General features: G+C 40.1%; 1 protein-coding gene across 1 annotated transcript; it reads left to right on the top strand.

Moving 5' to 3' along the window:
- Positions 1 to 8,495: 8,495 nt before the first annotated feature.
- On the top strand, positions 8,496 to 20,061 carry smad3b (SMAD family member 3b). Its single transcript, XM_069708308.1, has 9 exons — positions 8,496 to 8,988; positions 14,250 to 14,443; positions 14,545 to 14,679; positions 15,043 to 15,117; positions 15,215 to 15,265; positions 16,487 to 16,699; positions 16,822 to 16,959; positions 17,106 to 17,250; positions 18,276 to 20,061. Exons 1-9 carry the CDS (start codon positions 8,786 to 8,788, stop codon positions 18,397 to 18,399), a joined length of 1,278 nt encoding a protein of 425 aa, XP_069564409.1. The 5' UTR covers positions 8,496 to 8,785; the 3' UTR covers positions 18,400 to 20,061.
- The last annotated feature ends 305 nt before the right edge of the window (positions 20,062 to 20,366 follow it).

Genomic DNA, 20,366 nt, shown 5'->3' with positions numbered 1-20,366 from the left:
GAATGGATAAACAGGAAAAACTTCTCACCCTAAAGCACTCTCTGTAAAATACAGGAGCCAGTTGGAAAACTGAATCATTCAAACCTCCTCTCGGTGAAGCATTCAGTCACTACCGCTCCAGTTTTTAGTTTGTTATTCTCCTGCCCTCAGTCTGTCTGAGTAATCCTGTATGTGTTTGGCAGCAAATTATGTCATCAAAGAAATGACATGTAGGGATTATCAAACATGATTGTGGATGATTGTGTTAAAAACTCACCAGTAAATGTCAAACCAAAAAAATGCAGCATAATTAGGGTGTTTTCATAGATTGAAATAGGGTCTGCTGATTGAACATGTCTCATCAGTTCTGATATGTAAAAGTGGTAAAGGAACCCACTGGAGAAAATTTCCCTTTGAATTCTGTTTTTCACAAGCACACAAGCAAATGTTACATTGCCACCTTGTGGACTCTCATTGCAATTTTCATGTTGGCATGAATCTGCATTAAGACCTCAGTTTGTCCTTTCAAATAGACCATATTCAAAATATTGAAATGCACAAACATGCACTGTGGGCTTTGTATGCGTTGGGTCTTTGTATGTCTTTTTTATGAAGTGCAGTCCAAGATGTGAAAATCCTACAAAAGTATAAGCAAAAAATAGCAACTATAACTGACATACCATCATATATGATGTCATTACTGATGCATCAATGTGTAAGAAGCATGTTTATGTTGTTGTTAGTTATGTTCGAACTAGTTTTTACTATTTAATATACAGTTCTATTTTTTTCCAGTGGGGTCAGAGCACCTTTTTGGTTAAACAGTATAATGAATAAAGCCAACTGAGAAGTTTAGGGTGGGAAATGTGACAATAGGCCTCGTGTATATTTTCTGTAAGAGATCACAGGTCTAAAAGTCTGGAGGCTACTAGTTTGATCTTTAGAAAGAACATTTTTACACTGTACATTGGTACATTTACCTCTGAAGATGAGATTTGATGAAGAAAATGGAAATACCTACTAAATAAAACTGTGCTTGAGTAAACTGACTTTCCACCTCTGAAAATAAGGGTGATGTGAGTGAGTGGTGGCTTTTTACTACTGGACTAGCAGAAGTGACTGGAAACTGTTTGTCACAACATAGTTTGCAAGTCTGCTGTTAGGGCATTGCGCATTAAACCTGTGTCTGTGTGACCGTATTTGTATTTGAGCTTTTCTGCTGTAGTAACCCGTGTACAGACAGTGAGGATGAACAAAGATCAAAGGTGTATTCCCGGTCTCTCTTTTAGCTACCGAGCTGAGTGAGAGCCGAGTCATAAAGGCAACACTAATGAGCTGGTGGTTTTAAGAGAGAGAGAGGAGGAGGAGGGAGGAAATAGTTTACATATGGATTTGAAAGAGCACAGGCATCGCAGCTATGTTGTGTATTTAATAAAGCAAAGTAATCTGGGTGCACTCGTCTCTCCCCCGCTGCTGCTGTACCACTCGTCCACTTTTTTATTTCAGTTTGATCTAAACTTATCATGTTATTCACGCACAAGTTTAATTTAAATACACATTCATTTGTTGTGCAAAAGTAGTTTATCTAATTTTGATGATACAGTTTGAAGAGGCCTGTATGAAGGATCACTATACTTGTGCTTTGTCACTTTATTGACATCAAAATTCTTCCTTCTATATGTTTCCCTGTTGTGTCCCTTTATCTGCAATTTGACTGTATCTAACATCTCATTTCTCTGAGGCTGCCAGCACTAACACTAATAATTTCAGACACATTTTGTGTCTCTCTGTGCTAAACTGCTTAAGTTCAGCAAACGTACAAGTTGACCTGAGGCGATGCATAATAATAATGATAATGCATAACAGATAAATGCATATGACTGCTGAAGACAACAACAGGCCTGATTGCTTTCTTTTCCTCAAGCCACATTAAATCATCTTCTAAGCCACATTAAACTCCATTCCCATTACAAAGATAATAACAGTGTAGTTTTAATGAGTGATAGGTGGTACCTGAAAGAAGACAAAACCCACAGACATTACAGATGGTTCAGGATCATTCAGCTGCTTCATCGAAACACAAAATATAGCAAAGTTAAGGAAAATGTAACAGTTGTGAAACTGAGATAATACTAAGATAGTTGCACTACTTTGAAACAGAGATAGTTACAAATATTGATCAAATAAAGTATATATATATATATTTATATGAAATTAATAAAACTGTCTTTGCAGGGAGTGAAATCAAAATCTTGACAGACAATAATGATCACAAAAAAGTGCAGTATGCAACACGCTTCCTTACCTGATGGCACAAATAGCTCTCTCTTTGAATCTTTCTCAGGGACAACGACAGGATGGAGTTGGGCTGTGATGGAAATAATACTCACTCAATAGTCACTTATTATATTTTTGTATTAAATAACGTTCATGTTTTCTTGGTTAGGATCTGATCAACAGTTCATGTTCAATTGTACTTTATTTTAACATTAGCACATGTGAGAAGCCGTTAGATGAAACAGCAGAGATTAATCTCGTCATAGATTTTGTTTATACAATAGAAATGTTGAAAATTTCATGCAATAATACATCAAACAAGCATATCAGCATCTTTTGGGTCCTTGATTTAAAAAAAATCGTCTTGTTTAACTTAGTTGTAAACAGTTCAGTGTCAAATATTCAAAACAACTTGATAATATCTCGATTTTTGTTTTTGTTTTTTTTGAAAGAGAATAGGGATGTGCACATTAAACATACAACCAGGAAGTGTTGTTTTGTACATTCTTTAAGTAAAATGTTTCTGGCAGCCTCTCAATTCTTCAGTTCAACCACTAAATTAAAACAGCGAGGTGACACTTTTTTATGTGACACATGATTAAGGCAGTTTGGTCCTTCAGATTGAATTGCCTGAATCTGTGGCTCCCAGTACACATGTACTTTTGAGTCTCAGAAGCAGCCCAGACACATACTTAACAAAAAAAGTAACATCAAATGAACAGTTCATTGTTTCAGTTCAGCTTTCAGTCCAACCTTATAATCATACCTCTGTTAAAGACTAACTTGTTCATTCAACGACAGCAGAAGAACAATAATGTCCCTTTTACCTGAGTCCATCAACATTCATTGTAAAAGACATTGCTACTTCCTTCACTCATGAAGATGCTGTCCCTTGTGTGACTATAACAACTGTAGACTGGATGGGGGAAGACTTTACATTAGACAAACAAGATTTGTCTAAACAGAACAGCTGATTGACAGGAGTGGCCACTCCGGTCATTATGTCAGTCCTGAGGAATGTGTATATTTACTTCTACTTCCTTGAAACGAGTCCTGCTGTTGTTAATGCAGGTCGTGCAGGTCCAATTGCCTCAAGGTGTGGCCTGCACCAGCCTGCTGTCAGTCCGCAGTTAAAACAACAGTCATATGGGTTGGAAATATAAACTGTGTATCTCTACTAATTCGTCATTAATATGGCATTATGTTAAGGTATTATATTAAATATCTTGTCATGGTTTGTTACAAAATGTGCAAAATAATGTAACTTTAATGTATATCGAATACTTATGTCTTAATATTTCATTAAAAAAACAACATGATTTTGATAAATTAAAAAACATTTTCATGCACTATTGGATATCATTGAATCAGTAATATGACTTCAAACAACTAATATGCCTTAATGTACAACTGGAAAATGTTACAAAGGTAGCATTTGTTAATATACTCACACTAATGAAAACCCATTTTCAGGATACAGTACGAGAGATCAAAAAGTTCACAATTGCTTGTATACTAATACTAATGAGAACACATTATGGGGAATCACCAAATATAGTGAAGAGTCCAATAAGAGCCCTCCACTGCCTGCAGCTCTCTGAAATAAGCAAGTTTTAATGTTCAAGAGTAATGCTTAATTATCCATACATGGCCATTTACAAGCATATTGCCACAGGGCTCCAGCTTCACAACAGTCCCAAGTCTAATAGAAGATAGCATTATTACATGCAGTCAGAATTATTCACTGCATTACCCACGATTCATAGCATGTATTAACACAAGCAATTTCATGCATATGGATACAGTGGGTCTTAGCAGGGGAGCTCCTGATTGCTCTGAAACTAATTTCACAATCATTAGTTTTGCTGGGGCTGTGAGTGACAGAGTGTATTTACCAGATTTTGGAAAATGACGAGTTCCACAAGCTTTGTGCCGGAAATAGTAAAGATGAAAGCCTGATCTGTGTGAAGCTCTGTGTTGTCAGGAGAAACTGTACAGTGGCGGCGGTGATGTCAGCTAAGAGAAGCTTTAATTTTCCGTCTTTTATCAAGTACATAAAAATGGACAAAAAAATAAATAAAATAGATAACTGTTCTTTCACTTATGATGTCCATCCGTGAAATGGAGGGTGAGGCCGTTTATAAATGCAGAGCCAAGACCTTGAGGTGCAGGCCACACAGAAAGCCATTTCCCCTGGAGGTGAAGTTAATGAATCATGGCCAAGTGCTGCATTTTTTCCATATGTAAGATGAGGAGATATTTTGCAAAGCCTCTGAATCCACTTAATGCTGTTATGGGCCATTGTTCACAATAAACATGTAAATTGTGTTTATAGAATAGCATATAAGTCAATGGGTTAGAGACAGTGATTCACAAATAAATTATAACTACAGCAAGTCGTAAACATACTTGGGTATAAGAGGCAAAAAATACAAAACAAAAAAAATGTGTCAATAAAAAGAAGCAGACCTTAAGACTTGTCCTAGTAGATAAAACACAGGTGTTAATAACAACATTATTGATGGCTCTGTTCGAGTCAAGTGTCTTTTGCTTGACTATTTAAGTAAATAAAAGAAATTCAGCCAATTTTATTTATTTAAATCACCTTAAGATGCACAAGTGAAAAGGTGCCTATTTGAAAGGACAATTGTTCGTTATTCACCATTAGCAAAATTCAGAATATTCAGTATAATCCACAAAACTCGGGTGAGCTCTGAGACTATATGTAACATGATCTGTTGTAGCTGTAGAATAAAGCCACTAGGTGGGGGTATGATATCTACTTTCTTTACACCAGGGTATATTCTGTAATTCAGCCAGTGTACCAACTCTTGAATTCATGTGATAAATCAAACATCCTCCTCAGATCTGCTTGCAACTTCAGAAAATATGTCCAGATCTTATTCTGTTATGACTGAGTATTAAGATTGTAGAAGACACTCAGTTTAGGATCTAAGTTGTTCATGGTACTGCAAACCGCTAGTGATAACTTTTGTGATAAATGTTGATAGTTTTTGATGATGATAATATACCAGTAATAGATGAATAAATTCTGATGTGAAATTTGCAAATGTTACTGTTATATTGTCACTACAGGGGATTTCTAACAGACTCCCTGTCAGATTTTCACGATTCTTCGTGGGAGGGTGTAGCATGGGCAGAGGAAGAAGTTATTACATTTTGGAGCTGATTCAAATTACGGGGCGGATCCACAAATTATTTTCACTTTTATTAACATTATGAGACAGGACCGTTTGTCTTAGCAAATGTTATACATCTGAAAATCAAGTAAAGTAAAGTTCAATATTGACAAAATATAGGCCATTCTAGAAATACAATGACTCCATATCACAATCCACATTCACAGGTACCAACAATCCTCTGGGATACACAGGCACTTGTTCAAAGTTAATACAGCAAGCAGTTGTTATGGAGCACTCTAGGAAAATGGTTTTATAGGAGAGAACCAGAATCCTACAACTGTAACAGTGCCACAGTTAGAGAAACGGACTACTGGCCTTGGCAGAGGTCTGCATTCTCTAGGGAGCCCTTCAGCTTTTGGTCCAGATGCTCTGCATACCTGACATCCATTCAAGGATCCTCATGGTAGATTTCACTTTCACGAGAAAAAAAAAAAAAAAAGAAGAAAAGAAACAAGTGTCATGCTGGAAGAAGATAAAGTCCAGCTTTCACCAACATGGCAACTTAAGAGTTGTTCTTAATAATGGCTTAAGACTGTTATTTATAAAGCTCTATAAATGATTAATTTACCACTGATAGTCATCTGTTATATATAAGCCCTTTATAAAAAGTGTTGTACAGTATACTGGTACTGCAAAGTCATATCTGCATGAAGCATAAAGGATCCTATATGCAAGCAGGTTTGACTTCCGTGCTTTGGTTCAAGCCAGAGGAAGGAAGAAAGGAGGGAGGTCACTGCTGCCCCAGATTTGGAGGTGCCACTCTGTGGGGAGAGATTGATGGCTGCAAGCAACAGATAACAGCTTGCAGTGTGAAGAGAGATTAAAAAAGGAGGCAGAGATTGTAGGGGGAAGTGGACCCCACCCACACGGAGCTGTGCAGAACAGCCACATCCAATTCTAACAGACTGCAATTAGGGCTGAGGCAATTACGGGTTTGCGGAGGGAAAATGTGACCTACTCTTATTTTTTTTAATCATATAACATGCAGGAAGCTATCATTCATCCCACAGAATTTGTGCTTGTAGCACAACTGTGATTGCAACTGGTTGAATAGAGGCTTTATGGAGTTCAGTCCTTTTAGTTTATAAGAATCAAGTGGCCTCTTAGCATTTGAAATTTCACAACAATGTGTCCATACGGACACACAAAAGACCATTTACCCTGATTGATATTCCATCCTTGTCTGAGTATTGTGACAGCAGCCCAGCTGATTGGGCCCCTCCATCACATCCTGCTTGTTTCCCACATAGCCCGCGAGTGGTCCATCTCAATGCCATTGTTATCCATCAGATTGTCTGCAGTCATTACTTATTCAGCCAGCCGTCGTGCCTTTTGTCCAAAATCATTCTTTACTCTGTCCCCAAGACCTTCTCTTGCCTGCTGTGGCCCATCTGCCCCCCTGTCTGATACACGCTGCACGAGCGCCCCACTTCTCTCTCACGCACACGCACACGCACACACACACGCACACGCACACACACACACAAAACGCTCTCCATACCAGCTGTCCAGCTCGTGTCCCCTGGCAGTAAGAAGTGCCGACCCCAGTACAAACCATCCAAGTACACAAGAAAGCAGTGCTCACTGCTCTCCAGCCCGTTTAGTTTATCAATGACAAGGACATTTTAAACACAGACAAACTTTGATTTTACTTGAAGAGAATGATTCACACGCGTGCAGTATAGTCCGAGATACTTAACAGATTAGATGGTGCACTGTCAGCAGCTGACTGATAAAATATATATATATACACACTATGATCTTATAATAAAGCTGTATGTCAATGAAGTGCATGAAGCTGAATTAAATTGAAGTACAGGATCAGTCCATCTGCAGCAAAATATTCAGCAACTATTTTGATAAGCGATTAATGGTTCGATAAAAAGTCCTTAATTTTCCCATTGCCTACTTTAAAATGGTGAGGTTTATTGATTTTCTTTAAGTTATGTTCCAGTAATATCAATATCTTTGAGTTTTGGATTGTTAGGTGACAAATAATACATTTAAAAATGTCACTTTGGGCTTTAGTAAATTGAGACAGATAAATAGACTTTTTTTCTAATATCTTACAGGTCAAATGACTCATCATTTAATATACAATAATACATAATTAAAGGAATCACCGGTTGCAGTGTTTATCTGATAATTGGTGTGAACAGGGCATACTTTCAGATAGTTACAAGCTGACTGTTCTTCAGACAGTTGTGAAGGTGTCCTTTAATATTACTTTTCAGGCTACACTGCCAAGATAGCTGTAATATTTATCTAAGAAGAAGGAAGTAAGAAGCCATGCCAAATACCTGCTTAAAAATAGACAACAGTCATTGATGGTGGTTATAAATAGAGAAAAGGAAAATGGGCTGGTCTTGGACTCTGGCATTTATAGCACAGGCACACTGCTATTTAGTGGAGGCAGCAGCCAGGGGTGGACTTATCAGTAACACCATAAAACCTGAAATACCACTGAATGCACAGTCACCTCCCTCATCCATTTCTGGAAAGATGCATCCTAAGTGAAATTAAATCACTTTTATGAGGGGATCAAAGGGATTACTCCTTAAGGGTCTTCTATTCATGGACACAGTAAATGCAAAAGTTGGATCACTTTCCAGTGTTGACATGTCTCTGATTACAATTTTTTTTTTTTTTCCATTTCTTAAGTTTGATGTGGAATAGATGCATAAAGCTGGGTTTCAGGGGGGTCAACTAATCCTCGGACATTGATAATCCTACAAAAATAGTGAGTAAAGCGGACATATTATTTTGAAAATGCAAGACATTGTAGTAAACCAAATGATCAAAAGGAGATTATGAAATAAAACGCTTCATCAGTTGTTGTTGTTGTTGTTGTTTTTTAGAAGTTGGTTTACCCTGAATTTTGTCTGGCAGGTTAGCTCCAGTATTTCACCCTTTGTTTCAATCTTTAATTCAGTGGTGGTGTGAAGAAAAGTTCTCCACTCGCTTGTCTGGATACCAGGTGGAAGATACGACCAGCTGACCGAGGAGCAGCAGCAGCAGCAGGAGGAGGAGGAGGGAGGAGGGGCGGACAGACAGTCCGGCAGGCAGCGGTGCTGCCGCTCAGCCCCCCCACAGACAGACAACTTGAACGGAGGGAAGCTGCGACGCGAGCCGCTGTTGTTGCTGCTGCTGAGCTCCGGCAGCGACCAGCCTGGGAGTTCAGCTAGCCGGCTAACGAGCGGTCTCAGCCGGGCCATCATAGGAACAACAAGCTGTCCCGTCTGCGATCCCGGACCGCTGAATTCAAGTCGGAGCAGTTGTTTTTTTTAGTTGCAATTTAAAAAAACAACAACAACAACAAAAAAAACATGTCTATATTACCGTTCACTCCTCCGATTGTGAAGAGGCTCCTCGGCTGGAAGAAAGGAGAGCAGAACGGGCAGGAGGAGAAGTGGTGCGAAAAGGCTGTCAAAAGTCTGGTGAAGAAGTTGAAAAGGACGGGACAGCTGGACGAGTTGGAAAAAGCCATCACGACACAGAACGTCAACACGAAGTGCATCACCATACCCAGGTAGGGACGACGGGACACGGACACGGACGGGACGCACCGCCTCGGAGGAAGTCAGCTACGCTAGTGCTAATGAACGCTAACGTTAGCCGAGTAGCTACCTATGCAGCCAGTTAGCATCTGAAATACACAGGCTACGTAGGATAACGTAATGTGTCTTTAGTCATACATTTAAATCTGTTAAAAAAAAAAAAAAAAAAAAATCATTTTCAAGTATTAGTTTGCACGACGAGGATGACCGGGGTACAAAAAAACCCCAACAACAACACGGTAAACCTGCACAATCGTGAATCACGACGTCGTGATTTAGCGTCTCTCAAATGTTTGAGCAAGTTTTAAAAAATAAATAAATAAAAAATGTGAAAGCAAGCTGCGCCTTGCAGACAGTAGTAGCCGTGGTGACTGTAGTGCTACGTAAACATGCCCACAGTTCACACGTGGGACAAACCGGAGAAGGAGTGGTTTGGTTCGGCGACGCTGAGCCCTGAGTCACGGAGGATGTTCAGACCGGAGAGAGTGGACACTCCGGGGAAAGTTGGACGAAGTGTCCAGTTTTGGGGGATTTCCAGTTTTGGGGGATTTCCCACACACACACACACACACACGAAATCATGTTTATAGCAGAATAGTTTGTCGGACATGTGAGGGTGGACTCACTCCGGGTGTGGTGCAGCGGCTCTGTGCAGGCACGTACAGGTATTTATTCTCAGTGGTCTGAACGAGTGAACAAACAAACAAAAAAAGTATGTTGAGCTGTTGAATTAGTTTACTTGTCGGACGCAGTCTTCAGTCAGGAAGTAGCTCTGGTGATGAAGCCTTAAAGGTGCAACATGTGGGCCGGTGGAGAGTCCGTGGAGCATCCGGTCTGACCCTCGGGTACAGCAGAGTTGTCAAATTGTGTGTTCTTGACCCGCCTTTACTCAGTAGTTGGCTTTTTTTTTTTTTTTTTTTTTTTAGAACAAATTATTGTGACGTGAGATTGTCTGGACCCAGGTGTGTATCAACTAAAAGAATGGATTGGTTAAGCCTATAGTTTACGTTATAGCTTGCTTTTCTCTGTTATTATCAAGACCACGATAAAACTACATACTAATGCCGTTTTGGATTTTGTTTGGGGCTGTTTGTGTTATTGTCAGCTGAACTGAAAATCTGTCTTAAAATGTTCAAACAAGGTCAGGACACCTAGTTAGTTTGTGATTTTTAAAATCACCTCAGTTTGGTAGATGACGAACTAATTGAGCTCCCACGTGCAGCTGTTCCAACTAATCTGAACTGTGAATGAACTAACAGCTAACTTAACATGTTGTTAGTAAGAACCTACGACAGCTATTGCTTTGCAGCCCATGTTAGCATTAACAGTTACTTATCAGTCTAGAAAAAATATTGCAAGTTCAGCATTAAACTTAAATCCTTCACTCACCAGGAGCAACTGTCCCCTGCAGTGGAAAGTAACACCGACGGTCACTTCTTTTTCTTTTCTGTCTTATCACTTGTTTTCTTTGCCGCTGAACGTGTTTTAGTTTTTTTTTTTTTTTTTTGCCTGGAGCAGGTGGGGGAGGCGATAATGGTCGCTTGCCGAGAACTTTCGCCATTGTTGCATTTACTGTTTCATTTATTACATTCCTGTCCTTACGATGCTGTTGTTAAACGGGCCAACCTGGGGCAGGACCTTCAACATGATTGACGAGAGGTTAGACTGCACCCTGTGGGCAGTGCTACTTCTTCCTTCTCACATGTAGGACTCGGGGCAGACTCGACGCTACAGCAACTCACAATCAAGCCTGTGGTACCTGGGTGGTATTGTGAGACGGGACAGTCCAGAGGGGTGAACTACTACTACTATTATTAGTGGGTTAGCGAGGTATGCTGAGACTAAAGCCAGGGTTGTCAGTATCACGTAGCTGGCTCTCTTTTAAGCTGGCTGGATCACCATGGTTACTTATGCTGCAAACTTAACCTGGTCCCGAGCAGGTTATGTTCGAGATATCGGATCAAAACGTACCAAAGTACCGCATACTGACCAATCAATTCTCTGAAAATTGTCACCACCAATCGGAGAATATCCCTCGGAGCTCGGTACGCGGAGTGAGACGGTCCTCTGCGGAGTGAGACGGTCCTCTGCGGGGGGCAGAGTGTTCAAACACCGACAAACCACTGTGTCTTCCCCCGGTGATTTTTATGAGGTATAGATTAATTTCAGTGTTTTTTACTGATATCATCCTACAACAGGGACTGATTGATGCACTATCAGAAGCATTGAACTTGTACTTATAAGATCTGACAGTAAACCTACCTCTCGCTTTGAATTATGATTTTATATTTATTTATTTGCCCTTCAGTCCATTTGACACCTCCGGGGCTGCAGGTGAAATGATACTAAAATGTTCATACACGTCATGAGAATACAATTAATAATAGATTAATTTAATGAAATATCCACCTGTAATTAGTCCGATCTTCCTGTGCACGTTATGGTAAGGAGATATGATAGGCGAAGTCTTTCAACTTCAGCGACACATTCACACAGTCGGTAATTGTTTTGCACATCCTTCTATCTTTTAGCAGCTGCAGCTGTGCTGCTTTCAGTGGGAATTATGTGTTTAACTTCATTATAGTTTTTTAAAATGATAGTTTGCTCCTTGGTTTTAAAATATGTGGTTCTGCTGTCAGTACACTTGTTCAAGTTTGTGATTGGCCAGATGCTGCAAACTCCTCCTCTTTTATGTGGACGTGCTCAGAGCCTGAAGCAGAAAGCCCGAGTTAACAAATATAGCAGATAACCACCGTCGTAGCGTCCATTCTCTCTGACGGCGAGTTTCCACTTTGTTGAGCCAACTCAGGCAAAGAAAGCCCGGTATGTTGAACGTGCTTCGTAGTACACACATCAGGGCCTTCTGGTTAGCATGCTAACGGCAGTAGACATCCGTGGGACACAATACATAGTTATCTTTGACATAACGACAACCCGTCGCGTTCTGTGGGTCATTTTATTGACTTTTTTAAACTAAAAATCGTACACTTTGCACCTTTTAAACAAAATGAAAAGTGTTATCAAAAGCTACAATGATAACTCAGTCCGGAGGATATAAAGGGACATAAAAACACAGAGTGAACTGTAAATGGACTCCATCATTTCTGCAGTGTGAACCATTGCAGATGTTGGCACAATCACTCTTTCCAATTTTAATTTTCTAATACAGATTCATGTGTCTCTCCATCTTTTGTACCAACTTTAAAAAAAATAAGGCAGATCCACATATTGTCCCTGCCGTATAGAGTTCACCTTTCGGTGACTTCTCTGTTTTCTTTCTAAGGAATATTCAAATGGTCATCTCGTGGGCTTCCTGCCAATGGAACTGGAAGTCCCCTATCACGGCATGTGCAGAAGCCGGAGCATGGGTGGTAACCTACATTAAAAACGTATTCTCAGTTCTTGGGAATGTGCTTCAGGCACGAGGGAAGGCGTGGGCCAATCTCAGTGGGTTCAGAGACTACTAGGTTTACAGAACAACAGCTGTCTTGCTCTCTGCTGGGGATACAGTGAGTCAGTGCTTCTGTCCTACAGCAAGCCTACATTGAGCTGTACTTTCATCACCTACTCTAATGTGGAGTAGCGAGAAAGTGGTTGTCAGCAATTCAAATGAAAGTGGTCGAGAGCATGCCTGTGGTGTTCGCACCTAGAGTGGTCTTAACCAGCAGGAAATTATTATGGGCTAAAATAGCTGAACTGTGAAACTCAGAGCAGCTCAATTTTCTGCTCTATGCAGTATATGGAGAAATTTATAGTAACAATAATCTTTTTTTTTTTTTTTTTTTTTTTTTTTTACATGGTTGGTGAAAAGACAAACGATCATATTTGTCTACTCTGTCTGTTGACACTTAATACTTTTTTTTTTTTATGACCGCCTGTGGTTTTGTTTGGTGTAAAAGGAACAATGTACACTATATCGGTAGTCGATGTATTATTGGCCCAAAGGTAAGAAAACTGAATCAATGCTTTGTTCCAATAATAGAAATTGAGCTGATAATCATGTCAGATAATATGGAGCCTACTGTTGACTAGCCATAGACAAAGACCAAAAATATAAATATTTTCCTCTATACATTTTTGCATTTGTAAGATAAATACGATTGTTTATTGTGTGGCATTGAAAATAAACGGATAAGTCAGTTATTGACCCCAAAATTCCATATTGCTGCATCTCTATAAAATGAATGTATGAAAGTTGCATGTTTAGTGGTTAAAATGAACAGAAAGGGTTATAAACGGTGGGTTTTTGGGGCTTTGTTTGAAAGCAGACAGTCCAGAGGTGACAGATGGTTCGGGGGTGAATGACATGCATATATGGTTAATGTGTTTTTACATGCCCCTTTTGTGCTTAATCAAATCAAAAGTATAGGTTATGGTTGCTTCTGGAGTTGGAGGAAGTGGTTTCTCTCCCCCTCAGGATTTTCATGTGATAAGAGGTGCAGTTGTTGTTTCTTCTGCTGAATGGAAAAGTTGCCTCAGTCCAGCTTTGTATCGGAGGAATCATCATGTCAGTGACAGACCAGGCAGACAGGACATAGCCCAGGTCCGCCTCAGCAGGGGCATGTAAACGCTGACCTCAGCTGACCCAGCAAACACACCATCTACGGATGAGGTAGTGCCCAAAGATTAGTCTGATCCCATTTCCTTTGTGGCAGTCACTGATGTAGTCTGAAGCTTGAATTACATTTTTTAAAAGGCAAATGTTGTGGTGTTGAGTCTAGAAGATGTTTCCAGTTATTTGGGTATGTCACTGCTCAAACTTCAACTGTTCCAGGTGTGTCAGTCCCACTCAGCTTCCATGTTTGATTGATGTGGATATGTCTTATTTCCCTAATCTGAGTATGTAAAGAGGTATCGTCCCTTGTGGTGTGTACCAAATCATGATCATAATTTTGGAAATTAAAAATTTTCATTAGGCAACGTTTTCATTTTGATATATACCAACAGAAACTTTAGCAGACTTTGTGCTGCGTCTTTTGTTTGTACTCTGAAATGACCTGTGTATTTCACTTTGAGTGTTGGGATAGCATAAAAAAACAAAATGCTCTGGTGTTTTGCCCAGTGTTAATGTTGAGCTCCCATATTGGAGATCATTGACGAATTAACATCTGACAAATCCTCATTGACCTCAGCATTTCAGTTTGTATTTTTTCCCGAACTCAAAATTAATTACAGGTTCTGTCTCATAATCTTATTTTAGTAGAGCACAGAGTAAAGCGGTGGTTTCTTTCAGGTCTTTAGATGGACGTCTGCAGGTCTCCCACAGAAAAGGTCTCCCTCATGTGATCTACTGCCGCTTGTGGCGCTGGCCAGATCTGCAGTCCCACCACGAGCTGAGGGCTGTCGACCACTGTGAATTTGCCTTTCACACCAAGAAGGATGAAGTGTGTGTTAACCCGTACCACTACCAGAGGGTGGAGACACCAAGTGAGTGTCGCTAATTGCTACGTGATCCAAATTATTGTATTTAAAATGATGCTTTTGCCAAACTGCATACAGAACAGAACTGGTCCTTTGTGTGTCTCCAGTTTTACCTCCAGTTTTAGTGCCACGACATACAGATATCCCCGCTGAGTTCCCACCACTGGATGACTACAGCCCATCCATCCCCGAAAACACCAATTTCCCTGCTGGCATTGAGCCCCAGAGTAACTATATTCCTGGTGAGAAAAAGTGGACCTCTCCTTTTGAATTTAAAGTCTGTAAATCCTTTTTCACTGGGATGATTTTGTGTGTGGCTCGTTCAGACCTCCACTGTCCAAAATGGTGTCACTGAATGCAGTGTTTCCATTAAATTTGCAGTATTATAGGAACAGTTTAAACAAAAGGGAGCTTAACTAGAAGCAGAAAAGTCTCTTATCATTAATACTGCTTTTATTTGTTTATCCACTTGTAATGTACTCTGCCCTAAAATATATAATTATCTATAATAATTGTTTGTTCCTGAAGGCACGAAACTTGTTTCAGTAGTTGAAAATATGTCAATAGACAAGTGTGTGCTTAACCTTTGTGTTTGCATGCTGCAGAAACTCCGCCACCAGGTTACCTGAGTGAGGATGGTGAGACAAATGACCACCAGCTCAACCACAGCATGGACACAGGTGGGTCACGTGATCATGCGCACAACCGAAGCCCATACTGTTCTAATTACACCTTGTCATGTTCATGAACCAGCCTTCTATTACCGCTCTATTTCAGGTTCACCCAGCCTGTCGCCCAATCCTGTGTCACCCACAAACAGTAATCTTGGTAAGCAAAATCAAAGGGGTCAGCTCTACTCACTGAGCAGCTCATTCATTATGTGCACTTATCTGGATGGTGGCACTGACATTAGGTCATTGGCACATGTGATTAAATTACAAGTGTCAGTCATTCATTTAATATAATCAACAACAAAAAAAAGTATCTCGCTCTTCAGGTCTTGCTGCTTGTGTTGATAGGCAATATGTAGCTATATCTTAAACAGTTGACAGTAGAATTGGTATGTTTGTGTGCAAAAGCTGAGCTGAGTTTTTAAATGCATAAAATAACATTTATGATCAAATATATGTATATAAAGCAACACAGATTGGTCTCACAAATAAGGAACACAATCAAAGATGTAGATATTGATAGTGGTCAAAAAGTTAACTTCACGTGTAGCTAAGTACCCTTAATTATTATCATTTTCTACAGCTGAATACTGGATCATTTATTTGAAATTGAAAAAAAAAAAAATCATCAGCTGTTCAGTTGTAATGTCCTGTTATTAAAATAAAGGGAGACTTGTCAGTCAGAACTGAGAGACTCAGTAGTCATGGTAGGGATTAGAATGTATGTGCATCCTGGTGGCTCTGCTGGCTGACATAGTGTATACCAGTGTATGTTATAGATGTACCCGATGACACTGATAACCACACACCTGAATACCTGTACTCTCCATAGAGCCCATGATCAGTCCTGTCAGAACTCTATAAAATGCCTCCTACAAAGGAATCATGCTCATTTCAGTTTCAGAGTATAGGATTAGAATGTCTTTGTTGGGATGAGTGTGTGCGTGTGAGACAGATGTGCAAAATACAAAGTGAGTGGACCACGTCTGGGAGGCTTAGCTTCAGGGCAGTAATAGAGTAAGTGTGGTATGAATGGAGTCTTTGTCTATGGTCTGTCCTTGTCTGTGGAAAGGCCAGCCACAGACAGCTCAAGATAATGCAATAAATATCCGGTTGCCAGGTTATTCTATCTATGTGGAAAGCCACCAGGAGGTCATTGTTGAAAAAAGTAAATAGGTACATCACGTCTTGTCCATTCCTGGCTGGGGCCATGAGGGTCGTGGGAAAGAGCTCTTGAAGAGAAATCAAAGGGAACTTTATCAGCAGTTTGCATCTTTACAAGAAAAGGATTTAGCACAAAGCAGTTTACCTGCTCTCATGACCTTCTGAATTCTTTTTTCATGGACCTAACATGAGCTTTCATCTGTAAATGTCTCAGACTTACAACCTGTGACGTACTGCGAATCTGCCTTCTGGTGCTCCATCTCCTACTACGAGCTGAACCAGCGTGTCGGAGAGACCTTCCACGCGTCGCAGCCCTCCCTGACTGTAGATGGATTCACGGACCCCTCCAACTCTGAACGCTTCTGTTTGGGCTTGCTGTCCAACGTCAACCGCAACTCGGCAGTAGAGCTCACACGCAGACACATAGGTACGTATTTATTTCACAGGGATGACATAACCTCTGATCTAATTTGCCTTTTGTATTTTGGTTTGACATCATTGGCAGGTTTGTTGTGTGCTGAGCTCCTGTGTGTTCTCTTCCATGTCCAGGACGGGGTGTGAGGTTGTACTACATTGGGGGAGAGGTGTTTGCAGAGTGTCTTAGTGACAGTGCCATCTTTGTCCAGAGTCCCAACTGCAACCAGCGTTATGGCTGGCATCCTGCCACCGTGTGCAAAATACCTCCAGGTCAGCATGAGATTGATACATGCAAACACACGAAAGTAATCAGGCCACATAGCTGGAGTATAACGGAGTCCTGATGACCTACTGACACGCACATCTTTTTTGTTCTCTGTGCTTGTAAGGCAACTAATGAATATTTTGTTTGTCAGGCTGCAACCTTAAGATCTTCAACAACCAGGAGTTTGCTGCTCTGCTCGCCCAGTCAGTCAACCAGGGCTTTGAGGCCGTCTACCAGCTCACCAGGATGTGCACTATTCGCATGAGCTTTGTTAAGGGGTGGGGAGCTGAGTACAGGTACATATTTTTCAATAACTTAAGCTACTTAAGACTTTTATACAAATGCTTTCAATCTGTGTCACTGTTTCAGCCGTTTATTTCCATATAGCTAACATTGAAAGGCTTAAGAAGAATTGAACTGATCCGTCTACACATAGATTTTTTTCTTTTTCAACTTTCCACGTCACATTTTTTCACAGATGTAATGTAGAAACTTGAATTCTGCATTGGACATACACCGATCAGCCATAACATTAAAGCTGACAGGTGAAGCATTAAGTATAACACGACAACCCAGCAATAAATACTGCCTTCATTAGGAATTAACATTGTTCAATTGTTACTTTTTTCTTGGTAATTTTGGAAACTGTAGTATGCGGTGCTGTTAAACTGTACTAGGTTATACTGAGAGGTGTTCCTCATATTTTGTCCGTCTCATTTAAATGAATTGGCTGACAAGATATGAGGAACACCTCTAAGCTTACCAGACATACATTTTTTTTTTTAATTCTAAACAGACTATTTTTTTTTTAATATATCTTGAGTCATACCCAGAGGGGGGATCTTTAGTTCAGTTTAGAGGTGATACAGAGATGGTAGCAGTCTTGTAAAGCAATAAGACGCTGATGGGGGCGGGTGCAGCTGTGAGTTGGCAACAGAGGAGGAAGAAGAATGCAGCAGGCATGCAGTGGTGAGGGGGACATGGAGTCACGGTGAACATACTTCAGACTCCCTTTGCGGGGGAGGGGGGGGGATTCCCACTGGACTGTGAATGGTGCGTGTTGTATTTCTGGCACCAAACACCTTGGAGAAAAACATCTCTGGTAGAAACTTGAATGACTTCAGAAATAGCCTGTAGAGTTGGCATCACTGTTGGTGCTAACTCAACTAAAAATACTGAGTCGTCTATATCTTTGCCTTTACTATAATTAACTATGACATGTCTCACAGTGATTTTAAATGTATGATACCATGATGTGGTATAAGAGAGCTATCGGCATTGACAGCCTTTGTTGGCCCTTGTCCTTCTTTGTATCCTGCAGACGTCAGACGGTGACCAGCACCCCGTGCTGGATAGAGCTGCATCTTAATGGTCCCCTCCAGTGGCTGGACAAGGTCCTCACACAGATGGGATCTCCCAGCATCCACTGCTCTAGTGTGTCCTAAGAGCAGCACTTGCTTCCTAGTAGCCCTCCTTCCCATTGACACAGTCAAACACAAACCACATAGGAAAACTTCAGCATTTCTCAGTGATAATAAGGAAAGAGACGCCTTTCATCAAACTATGAAAACACCCTTTTCCCTTGCTGTGTCAGACATTTCTCTCGTCACATGTATAGCACTTTCTTTAATACCATTTAGTGTCTCCATCTGATGGATATTTTAGGACCTGTACATTCTTTTGTTTTAATGTGTTCAACGGACAGCCACGTGGTATTTGCAGGTTTCAGAAGAAAACTTTTTTTTCCCCCCCTCATTATTCATTCAGTTATTATGTCTATTCTTAGTGGCTGGTAGTTTAGTATTTCATAAAGGAGATTGAAATGTTTTCCAAGTTGGAGTTACAGTACAGTTTCAGCTTGGCCATCCTCTACACATTTCAAAACATTTTTGATTCTATGAATTAACTAAGATTATGAATATGCTTCCATCATTGGTGTTTCAGTGGCCCAGCACCACTGAATTGGGAGGTTTATTAATCAATTGAACCATGAATTAACATGAAAAATGTCATTCTCTGTAGTGATTTGATAGAATATATCTAATAAGTACAAGGTACTTGGCCCATGTTAATTTATCTACATAACTGAAAGCGTCAATTATCTGATCATTTAATTGGTATTTTACCTATTTTAAGAAAAGACAGAACCATTGTTTCTGGAGAAAAATCCTTGTATTAAAACTATTTTGCTCAGTAAAAGAGACATTTTATAAGTTATTTTTGCATATTGTCCTGCATGGGAATATATTTTTATTATTGCCTCAATAGGATTGTACATAAATATTTATAGCTTGTGAATTCTCGTAGTCATGCATTGCTTGAAACAGTGGACCTGACCGACCTCGGGCATGGGTGGATTCACTATAAGACTTTGCTTTAAAGACCCAAAATGTGGCTTGCGTAAGCACAAGCTTTTCTAACTGGGTCAACTAGTTCTTAAGTGTGACACACAAGACTAACGTACCAGCTACTACTGTTATTTTGTAATAGAAAAACGACTCAACATAGTGGACTGATTGAATTCAGGCAACATGTGACTTCAGCGTGTGAAGGGTACAATGACCACGGCTGCTGTTCATCCATTAATGGCATGTGGAGTGAAAGCAAAGATGCAGGTCTTCTCACATTTATCAACTGTTAACCAATAGTACACTATGCTCCTTGTGGGTAAATGATGCACTTCCAGTTTACTGTGTTGATCAGTGTAAAGCTTTAGTTGTAGTGGTAATTTGCTTGTCCAATAAATACTGTATATGACATGTACATTGCTACAGTATACAGCATGTATAATATGCTCAAGGTCCTTGATCACTGTCTATGAAGCCACCATGTTAATCCAGCACTTGAGTACGTAAGACTCAGTCACCACGTAATCTATTTAAAACAGTTACACGGTGCTAAACTAAAATACTGTGTACTACAGTGCATTAGGTAGTCGGTAGATCTGTATCAGTACCTGTGTTCCTTGATATTCTTAGTTGGTGCTTTTCTGTTCCAAGTCTTACGTACATGTTTTTTCATGTAGCCGAATATTTGTTCTCAAATGACCATCGTTTGATCTGTGAATGTTTTAATAAATTGCAACAGAGTAAAATGAACTTCAAGTACATTTTTGGCAGGACTGATTGAGCCTCCTCTACAAGCCTGAATGTCCGTCACTGACGTGAGTGGCTCAGTGAGGGAGCGATGATTAAACAATTGATCAGCCGAATGCAGCGTTACCGAGTTTTCAAATGGAAAGCCTTCTAGAATTTCATATACAGTCCAGTCATATTTAAAGCAATGTTTGTTATACACGGCGACAAAAAACAACAACAACCCGAACCTACTGCACATGAATGCAATGTTATATTAGTGTCCTGTCAGATGTGATGAGTCAGCCCTGTGTTCAGCTTTGGAAACTGTAGTTTGT

The sequence above is a fragment of the Brachyistius frenatus genome, unplaced genomic scaffold (genome assembly GCF_029030835.1).
Source record: "Brachyistius frenatus isolate BFR_SWC_R1_liver_20210118 unplaced genomic scaffold, ASM2903083v1 Contig_74, whole genome shotgun sequence".
Taxonomy (NCBI): Eukaryota; Metazoa; Chordata; class Actinopteri; family Embiotocidae; genus Brachyistius; species Brachyistius frenatus.
The sequence above is the reverse complement of the archived record's forward strand: the minus strand, read 5'-3'. Positions and strand labels throughout refer to the sequence as shown.